This window comes from Lagenorhynchus albirostris, chromosome 12 (genome assembly GCF_949774975.1).
Source record: "Lagenorhynchus albirostris chromosome 12, mLagAlb1.1, whole genome shotgun sequence".
In the NCBI taxonomy this organism is placed as follows: Eukaryota; Metazoa; Chordata; class Mammalia; order Artiodactyla; family Delphinidae; genus Lagenorhynchus; species Lagenorhynchus albirostris.
Genome location: NC_083106.1, coordinates 66,410,107 through 66,424,882, shown reverse-complemented (window position 1 = coordinate 66,424,882; position 14,776 = coordinate 66,410,107). Strand labels below are relative to the sequence as shown.

Below are 14,776 nucleotides of genomic sequence, written 5' to 3'. Positions count from 1 at the left end.
TGACACAATTAGGGCCGTAAACCAGCCCTGGTGGGTCTCCACCACGCTCCCACCTGTCCCCTGCAGGGCCCCAAAAGTATTGTGTGGGAAGCCATGTGTCCTCTCTCTAGATAAAGCAGCAGGGGCTGTTGGAAGCACAGGTGAGGTGCCGTCCCAGAAGAGGGACTTCCATTCTGCACCAGCCACAGCCTCTGCGGAAGCCTCTAGAAGGTCCTTCTCTTTTTTTTTCCCCCCAGCTTTATTGAGGTATAATCGACAAATAAAATCGTAAGATATTCAAAGTGTACAACGTGATGATTTGATAATTCCCAGGGGTTAATGAACACATTGATCACCTCACGTATTTACCTTTTGTGTGTGTGTGAGAACATTTAAGTTCTCCAATTAGCAAGCTTCAATTATAGAAGACAGTGTTATCAGCTGTGGTCACCACGTTATGCATTAGATCCTCAGGCCTTGTTCATCTTACAGCTGAAAGTTTATACCTTTTTCCCAACCTCTGTGTATTTCTCCACACCCCAGCTTCTGGCAGCCACTTTTCTACTCTGTTTCTACCAGTCCATCTTTTTTTTTTTAGATTCCACGTAGACGTGAAATCATACGGTATTTGTCTTTCCCTAACTTATTTCACTTGGTGTATTGCCCTAGGTTCACCCATGTTGTCGCAAATGACAGGATTTCTTTCTTTTTTAAAGGCTGAATAGTATTCCGTTGTATAAGAAAAGTCCTTACTCGGCAAAGTATAGCAGCCCTTGTCTGGGAGATCAGTACTCATTACTCAGGGTGGGGAAAATGCCTGCTATGTATATCTACCTAGGTCACAGTTGTTTTTAATTTCAGGTTTTGATATTGCAGCCTTTTGCATCTGAAGTCTTTCACTTTGTACAGTGGTTTTGAGAGTCTTATATTGTTTCGTGTGTGATTAGTTCATTCCTTTTTATTGCTGAGTAACGTTCCATTGTATGGATGTACCACAATCTGTATTCTAACCCATGTCTTTTCATTTTCTTCATCCAAATGCTTTTCAGCATAATTGATTTTTTTTATTGGCAAAGTAAATTTTGGTATATTTCTACAGCCATCAGATTTCTTTTATTTCAGTCATTTATTCAACACATTTAATGACTCCCACGAAGCCAGCAGCTTTGAGACAACCTTCTCTATGTGCACTGAGAATCATACCAAGCTGAGCCCTGAGCCTTGCCACAGGGAGCGGAGTGTTTAAAACACGGGCAGACCCTTCATTTTGGAGGACTAAGCTAGCAGTGGTTCTCTACCTGGCTGCGCTTTAAAATCTCCCGGGAAACTTTAAAAACACTGGGAGAGGGGAGAAAACCAAACCCACCTGATGACCAGGCCTGGGGTGACCAGCTGTACCGTTTTTTTGCCCTGAGTTGGGGGCGGAGTTTCCCAGCATGCCGGCCTTTCAGTGCCTACACCCAATTGGCCTGGCCCCACCCCCTGGGGCGGGGCCATCAGAGTTGCGTCTGCGCACTGGTCTATTTAAAGGCCCCCCACCAGGTGACTCCAGACTGCAGCCGCGGGTTGATGACTGACGGACGAGCTCCCGCAACTCTCGGGCTTAGAACTCACCACGTTCCTGGAGGTAACAGCAAGGAAGGAAGACTGCCCAGGCTGGTTAGAGCTAAGGTGGTGAGAGGGGAGTGAGTGACCCAGCAGCACACAGTTTTCCTTTATTTTTAAAAACTCATTCGTCTTTTTAAAGGGAAGGAATATAAACCATCCTTGAGTATGGGCAGACAGTGCTGTGTGATCCAGAGAGGAGTAAAGCAGGCCAGGGAAAAGCCCTAAGCAGGCAGGCTGATAGCTCTGAGCCCGCAGCTGCAGGCCTGACGCAGCTTTTAAGCTCAGCAGAACAAACATTGAGCTTATGTATTTAATCTCCTGAGTCCTTGTAGGCAGACACCAAATCACGTTGCCTGTTTCTCTTGTTGCTTTTCTAGGGGTTAGCAGCAGCCTTGCAGGCCTTATTCCCAGTTTCAAAGAGTTCTCTTGTCAAAAATTCTTTCTGCAACGTTACTGTGGACATGATTCTGACCTTTGGTTGCCATTTTGACCTTGAAGGTAGAGTCCAAAAGCAAGAGGGTCTCCATCTGTGTGGGAAGTGACAGATGCAGTTGTATTATGGCCTGTTGGGTGGAGGCCTTGTCCGTAGTTTAAATTTTGATGTTTCAAGAAAAAACCAAGATTTAAAAAGGCTTGCAAATTCTGTTAGCCTTTAGCCTGCAGTGTCGGATGTGGCCTGTTTGCCTTCCTGACTCTGTCGGTAGGGTAGCCAACCAACAGCCACTCTAACACAGCTCTCCTCTGTGTTCCTCTTGTCGCTAAGAGGAACAACCTGGTGCACGTGCACAGCACTCTGCCATTAAGAAGATGCTCCCCTAGGCCCTCCGAATCAATCCTCACAGCCTCAGCATGTAGGAGTCACGCTCCATTTTACAGGTAAGGAATTCAATTAAGAGCCTTGCCCAGTAGCTTGCAACGAGTTAAGTGGCAGAGCCAGGATGTTGGAACCAAGGTTTCTATGAGCGATGTGACTCTTCTGTGCGTTTGGATTCCCAATTAAATGTTCTTGCCACTGAAGCCCTGGGACCACCGATCGGGAAGCAGAGAACGTGAGCCTTGACTCTTCTGTGAGTAAGCCTCGGCCCCCGGCAAGGCCTGCCCGGTGCAGGCCCGCGGAGGAGGGGTTGCTAACGTGTGCTTCCTTCTGTCTGCTTCCCTCCCAGGCGGGGAACACGGCTCTGCACCTGGCCTGCCAGAATAGCCACGCCCAGAGCACACGCGTCCTCCTGCTGGGCGGCTCCCGCGCCGACCTCAAAAATAACGTGGGTGGACAAAACCGACCTCCCTCGCGCTGTCTCATGTCGCCTCGGAAAGTAACCCTGCAAGCATGCTAGAGTATTCACATGTAGACAGTAAAAAGGGTTCGGGGGCTGCCGAGAAAGTATTCATTTTTTGCTAATTCCTAAGGGGTCCTTTAGGGGGATGGGAAGAGGACTCAACACTCGGAAACACTGCTTTTCTCCCATCCTTGCTCCCTTGCCCCTCAGCCTTGCAGGCTGTTTTATTGCCCACAGCAGGTGTCTAGCATTTGAGTTTAGGAACGAAGCTAATTGTTTTCAGGACGCCTCTGCCCGCAGAGGCGTCCTGAAAACTCTTAGCAAATATTGGTTGATGCTATACCTGGGAGGCCTTCTGATGCTCCATGCCCGGCGTCTACAAATCCATTACTGAGGCATCCTTGGGATGAGCTGATGGGCCAGTAGTTCTTAGAGGTGCCTGACCTGAAAGGTGCTGTGGGTGCTCCTCCCTCCACAGAACTGCATTTCCTTCATGAAGCCCGTGTCTCAGCCATGTGACAAGAGAATCTGAGGCTTCTTTCAAAAATGGCTTTAGCCGGGGCCCCCCTGATTGGGGGCAGGCTCATCTAAAGTGGTTCTGAGAATGCTCTGGACTTCAGCTTTGAGCTTGGTTCCTTCTTAATCCGGGGGGAGAAGGTTGTGCTGACGGCCAGCATCTCTAGACAGAACTAGAGCTTGACTGGAAACGCCAGGGGAGCACTGCAGAAGGTCACCACGTTGTCTCCAGTTCTGCTGTTTTCTCTCTGGGAGCAGGACTAAGGAAAGTCCTGATCCTGAGTTTTTCTGAATGCCCTGTTTTATGCTCAGCGATTGCTTCCTCATCAGCTCCCTAGACTACATTGCTCCCCATGGGATACTGGGGTCCAACTAAAATGGGATGCACTTGAATTTTTTAGAGTACACGCTCTTAAAGTCCAACGGCTCACCCTGCTCTCCTGGCCCTCTCAGCCATGATGGATCTGTGATGGGAAAGTCTCATTTCCAAAGCAGTGCTGTTGCTCTTAATCGGGTTACTCCAGAGCCTTTGGGTCTTAGGAGAGGCTGGGGTCAGCTGAGTCTTAGTAAGTGCCAGCTAAGCAGAGCCTCCCTTAGCTCTTGCGAAGGTCTCATGGGGAGCAGGCATCCAGTGTACGAAACCTGAAACAGTCTGCATGGTGGGGAAAAAGCAGGGCTGCAGACAGAAAAGGGCTGTGAGTTGTGGAGTGAGCGTCTGTGATAAAGGAGATGCTTACAATTCAGGCTGTTACCTTCTAAAGAATATATGCTAGCCTGCCAGCTTTTAAATGATATTTTCTTTTTATCTTCTCTGTTTTGTAACTGCTCAGACTGTGCTTAGAGTTTGATTTCTGTCCGCAGGCAGGCGACACCTGTTTGCACGTTGCTGCGCGCTATAATCACCTGTCCATCATTAAGCTCCTCCTCAGTGCTTTCTGTTCTGTCCATGAAAAGAACCAGGTCAGTGCATGTGTCCTCCCCATGGTTAACCTGCAGGTGTGTTGGCACAGACGGGAGCAGAGGCTGCTGGGGGGCGGTGTCCTTTCCCAGCCTGGGACTTGGCCAGTGCTGGCCTTTGCAGGACCCATGGAGTTCCTGTGGCCCTGGTTTATCTGGCCTCCTGGAGAAAGCATGCCCTTAGCATTCCAGTTCATATCACCACATTTGCATAGTGAACATTTTCTGGAGATCCTGCTGTGGGTTTTGTTTTTAGTGTGATTTTTAAAAAGGAAACCCACAAGAAAGAGTGGCTTAGTAAATAAGGAAGGGCATCAGGTGTCTCATGACTCCTGAGTTCTCTTACCTGAACTGCCACCTTTATGTGAGCTGAGGGAGTCTCTCTTTTCTGCAAAGTTTGGCACCTGATCAGTAGCTATGCCATATACTGGGGTTTTGAAATCTGTGATTGTTAGTGTTCTGTGGAAATGTGATTTTCGTAGTTACATGGATTTTTAAAAAGTTGTCTTGTTATTTATTGATACCTATACCTAAGTGATGCATTGTTTGACTTTTCTGAGTTTGGGTACGTAAATCTGAAATTAAAAAAAAAAGTTAGATTGTGATTCAGATTAAAAATACCCTATAATGGTGGTTACTGACCCTGGCCGCATATTAGAATCTACAGGATTTAAAAATACCATTCCTGAGTCCCACCCCAATATAAATGATCAGAACATCTTGGGGTGAGGTCCAGGCAATGGTATTTTTTTTTGTTGTTGTTGGTTTGTTGCGGTACGCGGGCCTCTCACCATTGTGGCCTCTCCCGTTGTGGAGCACAGGCTCCGGACGCGCAGGCTCAGCGGCCATGGCTCACGGGCCCAGCCGCTCCGCGGCATGTGGGATCCTCCCGGACCGGGGCACGAACCCGTGTCCCCTGCATCGGCAGGCGGACTCAACCACTGCGCCACCAGGGAAGCCCAGGCAATGGTATTTTTAAAAAACTCCTGGCCTGAGTGTGCAGACAGGATTGAGAACCACTGACCTAATAAAATAGCTAAAATCTGTCATTCTCCAGCCTCGCCATGGACTCTAGGTTCATCAGGTTACCCCAAACAGCCCTCGCCAACCAGTGCTGCTTCTCAACCTGGGTGGTATATTACAGTCACCTGCCAGCTTTGGGAAATCATCAGACCCAAGCCACACTCCAGGCCAATTAAATCAGTGTCTGTGTGGGACCCAGGCATCAGTAGTTTTTAAGGCTTCCCAGCTGATTCCAATGAGCAGGCGAGTCTGGAAACCACTGCTCCAGAGCTTCCCTCAAAACACACAACTAGGTGACTCAGGAATGAAATGAACGCTTTCTTCGGCTACTTACCAGAGAAGGAGGGCCTTGGGATGGCGGGATTTTCATGCTTTACTTGTTCACCTGCCAGGAATGAATGAATGATTTCACTTCTATATTGGTCTGACTTACTTATGTCATTCTGTTTGGGAATTAAAAACAGTTTGCATGTGGAACTGGCCCACCAAGCCGTATTTGACATAGCCTTCTTTCACAGTTGATTGAAATATTTTTTTGTTAAAAACAACAACAAAAAACTTACAGGCTATTTGGTAAGAGTTTGAAAACATCTGGTGTTAAGCGAATACTGATTCTCAGTGACTCCACCCAAACAAAACACCCTGGCCTGCAGGATGATTCCAGGTGGCCCTTTCACATCCCTGAGGATGGCTGCAGGGCTGGGATATTACTCCAGGGCCTGTGCAGGTAGCCATCTTCGAAGCTTCTGCTCATTCTAATTCAGAAACCAAGGGGTTCTCTGCGCACCCCCTGCCTGGGCAGAGGGACAGGGTCCAGAGCTCCTGGCTACCTGCCTGTGATCCTGCCTTTCAGGTCAGGTCCCACCATTCCCAGCAACCCAGGCCCAGCATGACTTTGCCCCCTGCATTTAATCCTGTCCTGTGATTTCTGGCCTCTCCACTCAGAAAGGAATGTGGTATTCGTGCATAAGTTCATTCAGTTGCAGAGTCTCTTTCAAAAGAGCCACATTTAAACAACAAGGTCCTACTGTATAGCACAGGGAACTATATTCAATATCCTGTGATAAACCATAATGGAAAGGAACATGAAAAAATATATTTATAAAATGGAATCATTTTGCCATACGGTAGAAATTATCACAGCATTGTACATCAGCTATCCTTCAATAAAATAAATTTTAAAAATAAAAAATGAAGTATGAGTTAAAAATAATAAAAGAACCACGTAACACTTTAGCCAAGGTCAGTCAGTCTAAGACAGATTTTAGTTTGACTTTGAAAAGCCACCGCCAGGCCATGGAATTAAAACGCCGGAGGCCTGTGGGCCACGATCCGATGGGGTTTAGCCGGCCTTCTTCTGATTGATTTCAGGCTGGAGACACAGCACTTCATATTGCTGCCGCCCTGAGTCACAAGAAGGTGGTTAAAATCCTACTGGAAGCCGGAGCAGATGGGACCATTGTCAATAACGTAAGTGGAGTTGCAACAGTGGTTTCTAAAGGTGTTCCCACCCCTTTCTGGATCAGGGCCTGTTGTTGCTGCCCCACCCCCTGCGGACTCCAGAGCACAGCCTCACCCAGGCTCGCTCGGGAAGACCATGGGGCGGCACTGACCCCACGATCCTGGGGCCTGCGGGGATGGACTTGAGGGGACCCTTGCTCTCAGCAGCTCCACGAGTTACAAACCCTGAGGGCTCATCTTCAGACAACTCAGCGAGCATGTCCTGGCATGTGAAAAAGGGTCAGGGGTGTGTAAGTAAACTGGCAAGTGGATGTTACCGAAAGTGAGTTCCAGGCCTTTTAAACAGATGTAGTCCTCAGAAAAATGGCCACCAGGCTAATCTTCCTCAAAACTCCAACTGCTTTCTCTCTAAAATCACCTTCTCTCACGCCCTCTCTCTCAATGTCTCCCTCCTCCCCTCCCCCTCTCATCCTATAGCAGGCACCAGCTCAGGCACCCTCTCTTCCTCGAGGTTGGCCTGTGATCTCTGTGCTCCTGAAATTGCACAGACTCGTGGGGCACTGGGGGTGGAACAGTTGTCTGGGGAGTTGGGGGTGTCGAGGCTGGTAGTCCCCCCTCCCAGCTCTAGTACCTGGATTGGTGGTACCTCTCCCATGATGCCATGAGCACCTTTCCCTTCCTTTGAATCCCACTGTTTTCAACTCCTGGTCTGGGCTTTAATCTCTCTAGAGTCTCTGTTGTGGCTATAGCTTCCTAAATGTTTTTCACAGTCCAGTTCCTGAGACTCTGTGGCTGGGCCCTGATCCGCCCTTCCAGGTGTTTTCTCCATTGTACTCCCGGAAGATGTATTGCTTGGCTGGTTTTTTATGATGCTTTGTGTTTTCTCAAGTGACATGTTCCACCTTGACCCCATCTGTTTTGTTTTGTTTACCTCCCTCAATCCCTTTTCCAGGAAGCCTTCCTGGGTGAGCAGTGCCCCTGACCATTGTCTCTTAGAACACCTACTGCTCACCTGGTCAGCACTTACCCCGTGTGCCTGTGTCCTCAGGTGTGACTGGGCTCCCCGTTGGATGGATGAGACTCAAGAGCAGGACCATGTCACATGCACGGTTGTGTTTTGCTGAGCACATGTGTAGGTGCTGGTGTGACCGGGTTGCTAGTTCCTGGGAGAGCTGTCCCCGCTGGGCTGTGCATGCGTGGGGCTGCTGTTCCGTACTCACTGGTCCTCCCTTTGCCTTTCCTTAGGCAGGCCGGACTCCACTGGAGACTGCCCGCTACCACAATAATCCGGAAGTTGCTCTCCTCCTCACTAAAGCGCCCCAGGTAGGATTTTTTGCATTTTCCATTGTATTGATTATGCGGGGTCAGCAGGGTCGTTGGGATTCCCCGGTTGCCATCTACTGAAGCCAATTCAGACCAACTTAAGAAGGGGACAGATGGGCTTACTGTCCAGGCAGCAGGAAGTGTAGGAATCCACATGAGCCTCCAGGATACCTGGAACCAGAGATCTCAGGCCCAGCAGGCTGTTCTCATCCATGGGCATCATTTCCTCTCTGTGGCTGGATCATTGTCACAACCAGTTTCCTGAATCATAATTTCCCAGCCAGGGAAAAGTTCCAGTTTAAAATGTCATAGGAGGCGGCTTCCCTGGTGGCGCAGTGGTTGAGAGTCCGCCTGCCGATGCAGGGGACACCGGTTTGTGCCCCGGCCCGGGAAGATCCCACGTGCCGCGGAGCAGCTGGGCCCGTGAGCCATGGCCGCTGGGACTGTGCGTCCGGAGCCTGTGCTCCGCAACGGGAGAGGCCACAACAGTGAGAGGCCCGCATACCGCAAAAAAAAAAAAAAAAAAAAAATCATAGGAGGGACTTCCCTGGTGGTCCAGTGGTTTAAAACTCAGTGCTTCCAATGCAGGGGGCGTGGGTTCAATCCCTGGTCAGGGAACTAAGATCCCACATGGAGTGCGGCACGGCCAAAAAATAAATAAAAACGGTAAAACATCGTAGGAGAAGATCATGATTGGCGAGCTTGGGGCAAATGCCTAGAGCAGGTGGGGCAGAGGTGCTTTAGGAAGATGGTGGCATCCGTTTGACCACGTGGTTAGAAGAGAAGTATTTCCCAGACAGAGGTGGGATGAGGCATCCGTCTGGGCAGACAAAGCCGTAAATGTCCACTAGAGGCAGTTGAGTACCGTATAGTTTTCTCATTTTTTATTAAATAATGGTATATTGGCCATCATTCAATTTAAGAAGATGACTGATATCTTAGTTGAGGTTGAAACGATCTAAGTCACAAAGAAATTTAATAGTGATGATTTATAAGCTATTTATAATTTTAGTACCCTGAAATAACTGTTTATAGTACCTTCCACAGACACATAATTTTTATATAGTTGTGTCCACAATGTGTATACTCTTTGGTATTACGCCCTTTATCCTAAGTGTAATAGGAAACTGTTCTGTAGTCTTTACAGTTACTTATCACAGTGGAAGCATAATATTCTTTCTTTGGTTGCTGTTCAGTATCTTGTTAAACCATTTCCTTAATGTTAGACATTTAGGTTATTTCCCAGTTAGAGCTAGTCTCTTACCTTACAGCAAACACTGATTGGTTTTCCACCTTATTCTGGCTAATGCTGCAGGAAGACAAAGTCTTAGGGAGCTAGAGGGAGAGTCTGGACCCCAGCCTGCTGCACCATGGCCCAATCCCAGCCAGCCTGGGGTTCTGCACGGCCTTGATTCCATTTAAGTTTTAAAAACATGCCTGATATAACTAGCAGTTTCTGGAAATGGTTAAGATTTTTGTCTCTTGCAAAATCAATCACTCTCTTGCCTGTGGAGAAGGTCCTTCTCAGTGGGCTCTGAAAATCCACAGAGCTCCTGACAGGTGCGAGTCGGGTACTCCTTTGGAAAAAGGCTCCACCTCTGCCTAGCTGTTTGCAAACAAATCCTCAGCAGAATCACCTTTGGGAATCCTGATTAAAAAAAAAAAAGCTAGTCTCTTGCAGATCAAAAGGGACACGGTCGGGGGGCTTCCCTGGTGGCGCAGTGGTTGAGAGTCTGCCTGGCGATGCAGGGGACACGGGTTCGTGCCCCAGTCTGGGAAGATGCCACATGCCGTGGAGCGGCTGGGCCCATGAGCCATGGCCGCTGAGCCTGCGTGTCCAGAGCCTGTGCTCCGTAATGGGAGAGGCCACAACAGTGAGAGACCCGTGTACCGCAAAAAAAAAAAAAAAAGAGGACAGGGTGCTATATAAGTGTCAGAATCCGTTAGTTACCTGGCATTTCAGTGCCTGGCAGTTTGATGGACAGCTAGCTCCGTGCTCAGCCACGTGAGGATCATCAAGTCTTGTGGGATGGAGGGTCCCCCGGCACACGAGGGTTGATGTGCCTTTAACCTGCCTGTCATTTATCTTCCAGAGCCCAGGAATCTCGATTCCCAGGGATAAAGCTGTCTTGTGGACTATTTTCCTGTGTGGTTCTCCTTTAGCATTTCCATTAAAAAAAAAATGACTTAAGCTAGTTTTTCCACACCCATATTGAATAGCAAATAAATAGGATATTTTTAAAGTTTTTATTTTTTTTACATAATTGTACATACTAACCCTTATTTTCAGTGCAAAGAAAAAGCTTTGGAATATGCATAAAATTGCATGCATACTGTCCTGTTGATCTGTGGTTATAGAAATGGTCTTGTCTGAAACGAGAAATCCCCTTGCCTTGGCCCCTTAGTTGACCATGGATTTCGATGGTTCACAGCAGTACTAAGGATAGTTCTTTCCGAGGCCTTAAGATCAATATTTCCTGATTTCTGTGAAGTGGGAAAGATTGATGATGGTACATTTGGTGGATGGCCTGAGAAAGGCTGTGAGCCATGCAGAGTTGTTTTCATTGGCTAATAACATGGAATTTTTCTGATTATTTTGTGTTTGGGTGAAGTGAGTGTTACTTCTTATTTTTGATTGATGTGGTTCACAAATGCTTTGGAAAGTGAATTTCAGGCTGATTCTGGAGCTGTGTCCTGTTCTAAGTGTCTATAAAGCAGATGAGCAACGGGCCTTACTTCCCTTCATCAGACTCGACTTCTTACTGAGTCTAAAATTTAGCTGAGGACATTGGTTCTCAGACCTTTTTGGTCTAAGGACCCTTTTACTTCCTTAAATATTACGGAGGCCCATAAAGAACTCTGTTTATGGGAGTTTATATCTATCAATAATTACCGTATTTGAAAATAAAATTTAGAAATATTAAAGATATTCATTTAAGAAAAGTCCATTTTGTAGCAACATAAATAGCATCATTTTGTGAAAAAGAACTTTTTCAAAACAAAAATGAGAAGAGTAGCATTGTTTGACATTGTTTGCTCACGTCCTTACTGTCTTACTTAGAATTCTGACATCTTTTATTGCTGCCTGCAGTCTATTGTAGTGTCACTGACGTAGCTTCTGGCAAACATCACAGTACACTCATGAGAGAATGAGCATGAAAAATGCCAATGTCGTTGTAATATTATGAAAATAATCTTAACCTCACGGACTCGGGTCCCTGGACACTTCCAGAACTGCTGGCTTTAGGGGATGAGTATATAATTTAAAAATTCGGTTCAGCTGCAGTCAGGTATTGTCAGGAATTCTCCATTTAGGAGGTACCCACTGCCCGTGGAGGATTTTTTTGTCCTCTGATGTGTCACTTGAATTTAATGAACACAAGAAGGAAGTCTGACATTGAGATGCAAAACACTAGGCTGAACTTCAGAGAGCCCTTATCTATCTGTATAAGAAGACAGTGGAATATTGTTTTATTGCAGAAAGATAGTGTGGCCTTGAAAGTGCTTTCACCGTCTGGACCCCCTTGGGTTTTTTAAGGGGGGGTGAACCCTGGAACTAGGAGTAGGGAGTCTGGAGTAGAAGGGTGTGGACCTGAGCCAGGGATTGCAGGTTTCCACCAGCGCACAGGTCTGTACTCCGTGATTAACCATCTCTTCCAGCTGAGCACTCTAAGGCCCCCAGGCAGGTGGAGACACCCCCAGGGACCACTGGTCCAAGGCGCGCCGGCCACCTACGTTGTCTCGGTTAATTCCCGCAGTTCCCCATTCTCACGTTGAGAAGACAGAGCACAGAGAGGTCAAATCACTTGCCTGAAGATCCCCAGCTAGCTGCTGCTGGGCCCCTCTGGGCCTGTGGGGTCCCACGTGTACTTGCCTGTGTCCATTCCACCTCTCTGCCCTCGAAGGGGCAGACCACAGCCTTCTTTTGGGGGAAGAGACTCCTGCCCCGTGGTTGGTACCATGGCTCACAGGTACATCTCAGTTAGGCTCGAATTAATGTTATGTTTGAATATGACTTGGATACAGTTTGGCCAAGAGAAAATCTGATGGGCTACATCAGGTCCAGTGTCCCAAGATAGACCGTGCCTGGCACAGGGCTGCTGTGTCGCACAACTCCAGGGGACACCGTTCACATCCTAGTCTATGTGAGCCATGCTCCCTGGAGCTGAGCCGTGCACGGCCTGCTCACACCTACGTGGACGCCCTGGCCCATCGCTAAGTGCCTGTTAGTGTTGCTGTCCTAGACCGTGAGCCCAAGGTCAGGAATGATGTCCTGCCGTCTCTGGGACCCTAAGTGCCCAGCACAGGATGTAGGAGGCATAGTGGGTGGTCTAGAGGCGCTTGTTTGATGTGAACGCCTGGTCCCCCCCCCCACCCCCCGCCGCTCGGCCGGAGGCTCCATTAGGTCCGCGCACACCAGTGGTTTGTAACGATGCCTCTTGCCTCCTTCAGGTCTTGCGCTTCAGTCGTGGGCGAAGCCTGAGGAAAAAGAGAGAGAGGCTCAAGGAAGAGAGGAGAGCTCAGTCTGTGCCGAGAGATGATGTGGCACAAAGCAAGGTGGGGGGGTAGCCCTCCCGCCCACTTCCAGGGTGGGAAACTGTCTCCCTGCCTCCTCCGGGCCCGTCTGACGCTGCCGGGCCCTCCTCTGTCTCTCCTTTCCTCGGGGTCCTTCAAATCTTGTCCGTCTTTCCTTCTGGCCTCTGGCCTTCTCCTCTCCACGATTTCAGGCCGTGTTCTCCCATGCCGCCCGTCTTTTCCAGCACCCTGTGTGGCTGTATTTGCGAGCCCTGTGCATCCGTGGCCTTGTCGCTTCCATGTGGACAGCACCGCACCCTTCATCACGTAGAGCAGAGATTTTCAAAATGTGGATGCACTTGTCACCTGGCGCCTTGGTAGAAAGGCAAATTTGGGGGCCTCACCCCAAACCCACTGGATCAGAAACTCTGGGGTAGGGCCCAGCAGTCTGTGTTTGAACAAGCCCTCCAGGTGATTCCAATGTGGACTACAGTTGGAGGACCAGTGGCGTAGCTTGTTGCCTCTCCTTCCGCTTAGGGAGTGAACAGAGGCTGTGCTAGCCCATACGGCTCCTCTGTGCAAATTAGAAAAAGATGCCTTCTGGGCAGACCAGCCTAGCACAGGGCACGTATGGTGAATAGAGCCCAAGGTGGACTTCAGCTCCCTCAGCCCCACTTGTGCCCTCGGCTAGGTGCCTTTGTGCAGTGAACAGCTTGCACAGCTGTGCACAGCAGCCCTGGAGTGAACCATGCCTTTCAACTGTCCCAGGAAGAAGACTAGGATATAGAGACAACTTCTGGCACATAAAATTTCATACCAACTATTTGTTTTTCTCTCTGTTTGAAAATCTTACCAGTTTCCAGGGTTAAGGCATTGTAACTCGCATTGGTTCCTGTGTGTGAATTGTACATAGTAACTTGTAAAAGTTCTCACAAGGACCAGAAATGTGATTTTTTTTTTTCATTTCAGAAGGTTCTCCCTCCTCTGTGAACTGTGAGGGTCCAAGATCAAAGATTGAGTGGCGTTGTCTTTTTGTTGAAACGTAAAAGACCAAAAAAATCTCTAATGCTGAGGTGTTTTGTGTGTACTACGTTCCTAAAGTTGCAGAACATAGAGTTAGACCCAAGGCAATATCTAGTTTGGCACCTAATAAATGAAAAACCAAACATTCAACTCACCAGGAAAAGCACAGGTGTTCAGTTAAAACCACCAAGCAGTGCTTCCTATGTCTGAAATTTGTCATTGGAAAAGATTCCCAGGGATCCTTTAGTGGATGGAGGCTGGGAAATTTTATGCCATTATTGAAAAAGGCTGGGGGATCAAGTAGAAGAGGTTTCTGGGCTTTTTTTCCTCTGTAGGGAAGTGTCTCAGCAGGAGACACCCATAGCAGTGAACAGGCTGTACCCAGAAAAGAAGAGTCCAGAGAAGATTTCCTGTCTGCCTCCCCGGAGCCCAGAGCAAAGGACAACAGGCAGAAAAAGTCAAGGCCCAAGGTCAGGAGGCACGTGAGAGCTGCCAAGAGGGCTGGGAGGAGGGCTGGCGGAGGGCCCTGGGGTAGCGTCATGCCCAGCAGCTAAAAAGCCACTGCAGTTGCCTTGCTTGCTGGTTTGCAGCCAGAGCATAGAACTCGGCCCTGGCCGGCTGTGGACACAAGGTAAGCATGCTGGTACGACTCTCTGACACGTACCTGGCGTAGAACGCTGAGAGACTAGCAAGGCGGGCCGGACGGGAGCCACCGGCTGGGCATCAGGCTCGCAGATGTCACGGCGCTCACGGTGGCTGTCGCCTTCTCTCCCACAGGCGTCAGCGTTTTCTGACCCCACCCCACCAGCAGACCAGCAGCCTGGACAGCAGAAGAGCTCGCACACTCACAGTCACCCTAAAAAGAGGCCCAGGCATCGCTGTTCACCCCCAGGTGCCCCCCACGAGTTCAGAGCGTACCAGCTCTACACGCTGTACCGGGGCAAGGACGGCAAAGTGATGCAGGTACCTGCCGGGCCCTGTCAGGGCAGGACTGTAGGCTGTAAGCGAGGTGTCTGTGTAACCCTGTTGCTGGGGGCTAATGTCCACTTTCAGTGGTGACTACAGAAGGCATGAGCTTTGAAGATAAGCCAGCT

The 14,776-nt window shown here is 48.8% G+C and overlaps 1 protein-coding gene across 4 annotated transcripts in view; it reads left to right on the top strand.

Annotated features, from left to right (window-relative positions):
* Nucleotides 1-14,776, top strand: part of ANKRD6 (ankyrin repeat domain 6) — a 217,670-nt gene that overhangs the window by 152,914 nt on the left and 49,980 nt on the right. For 3 of the 4 annotated variants that reach the window (XM_060168181.1, XM_060168180.1, XM_060168178.1), the window contains 7 exons: nt 2,751-2,849; nt 4,242-4,340; nt 6,732-6,830; nt 8,067-8,144; nt 12,597-12,701; nt 14,018-14,152; nt 14,460-14,645. In XM_060168181.1, the coding sequence (XP_060024164.1) occupies nt 2,751-2,849; nt 4,242-4,340; nt 6,732-6,830; nt 8,067-8,144; nt 12,597-12,701; nt 14,018-14,152; nt 14,460-14,645 (801 nt within the window). The remainder of the gene's footprint in view (nt 1-2,750; nt 2,850-4,241; nt 4,341-6,731; nt 6,831-8,066; nt 8,145-12,596; nt 12,702-14,017; nt 14,153-14,459; nt 14,646-14,776) is intronic. The other variant, XM_060168182.1, reaches the window with a different exon arrangement.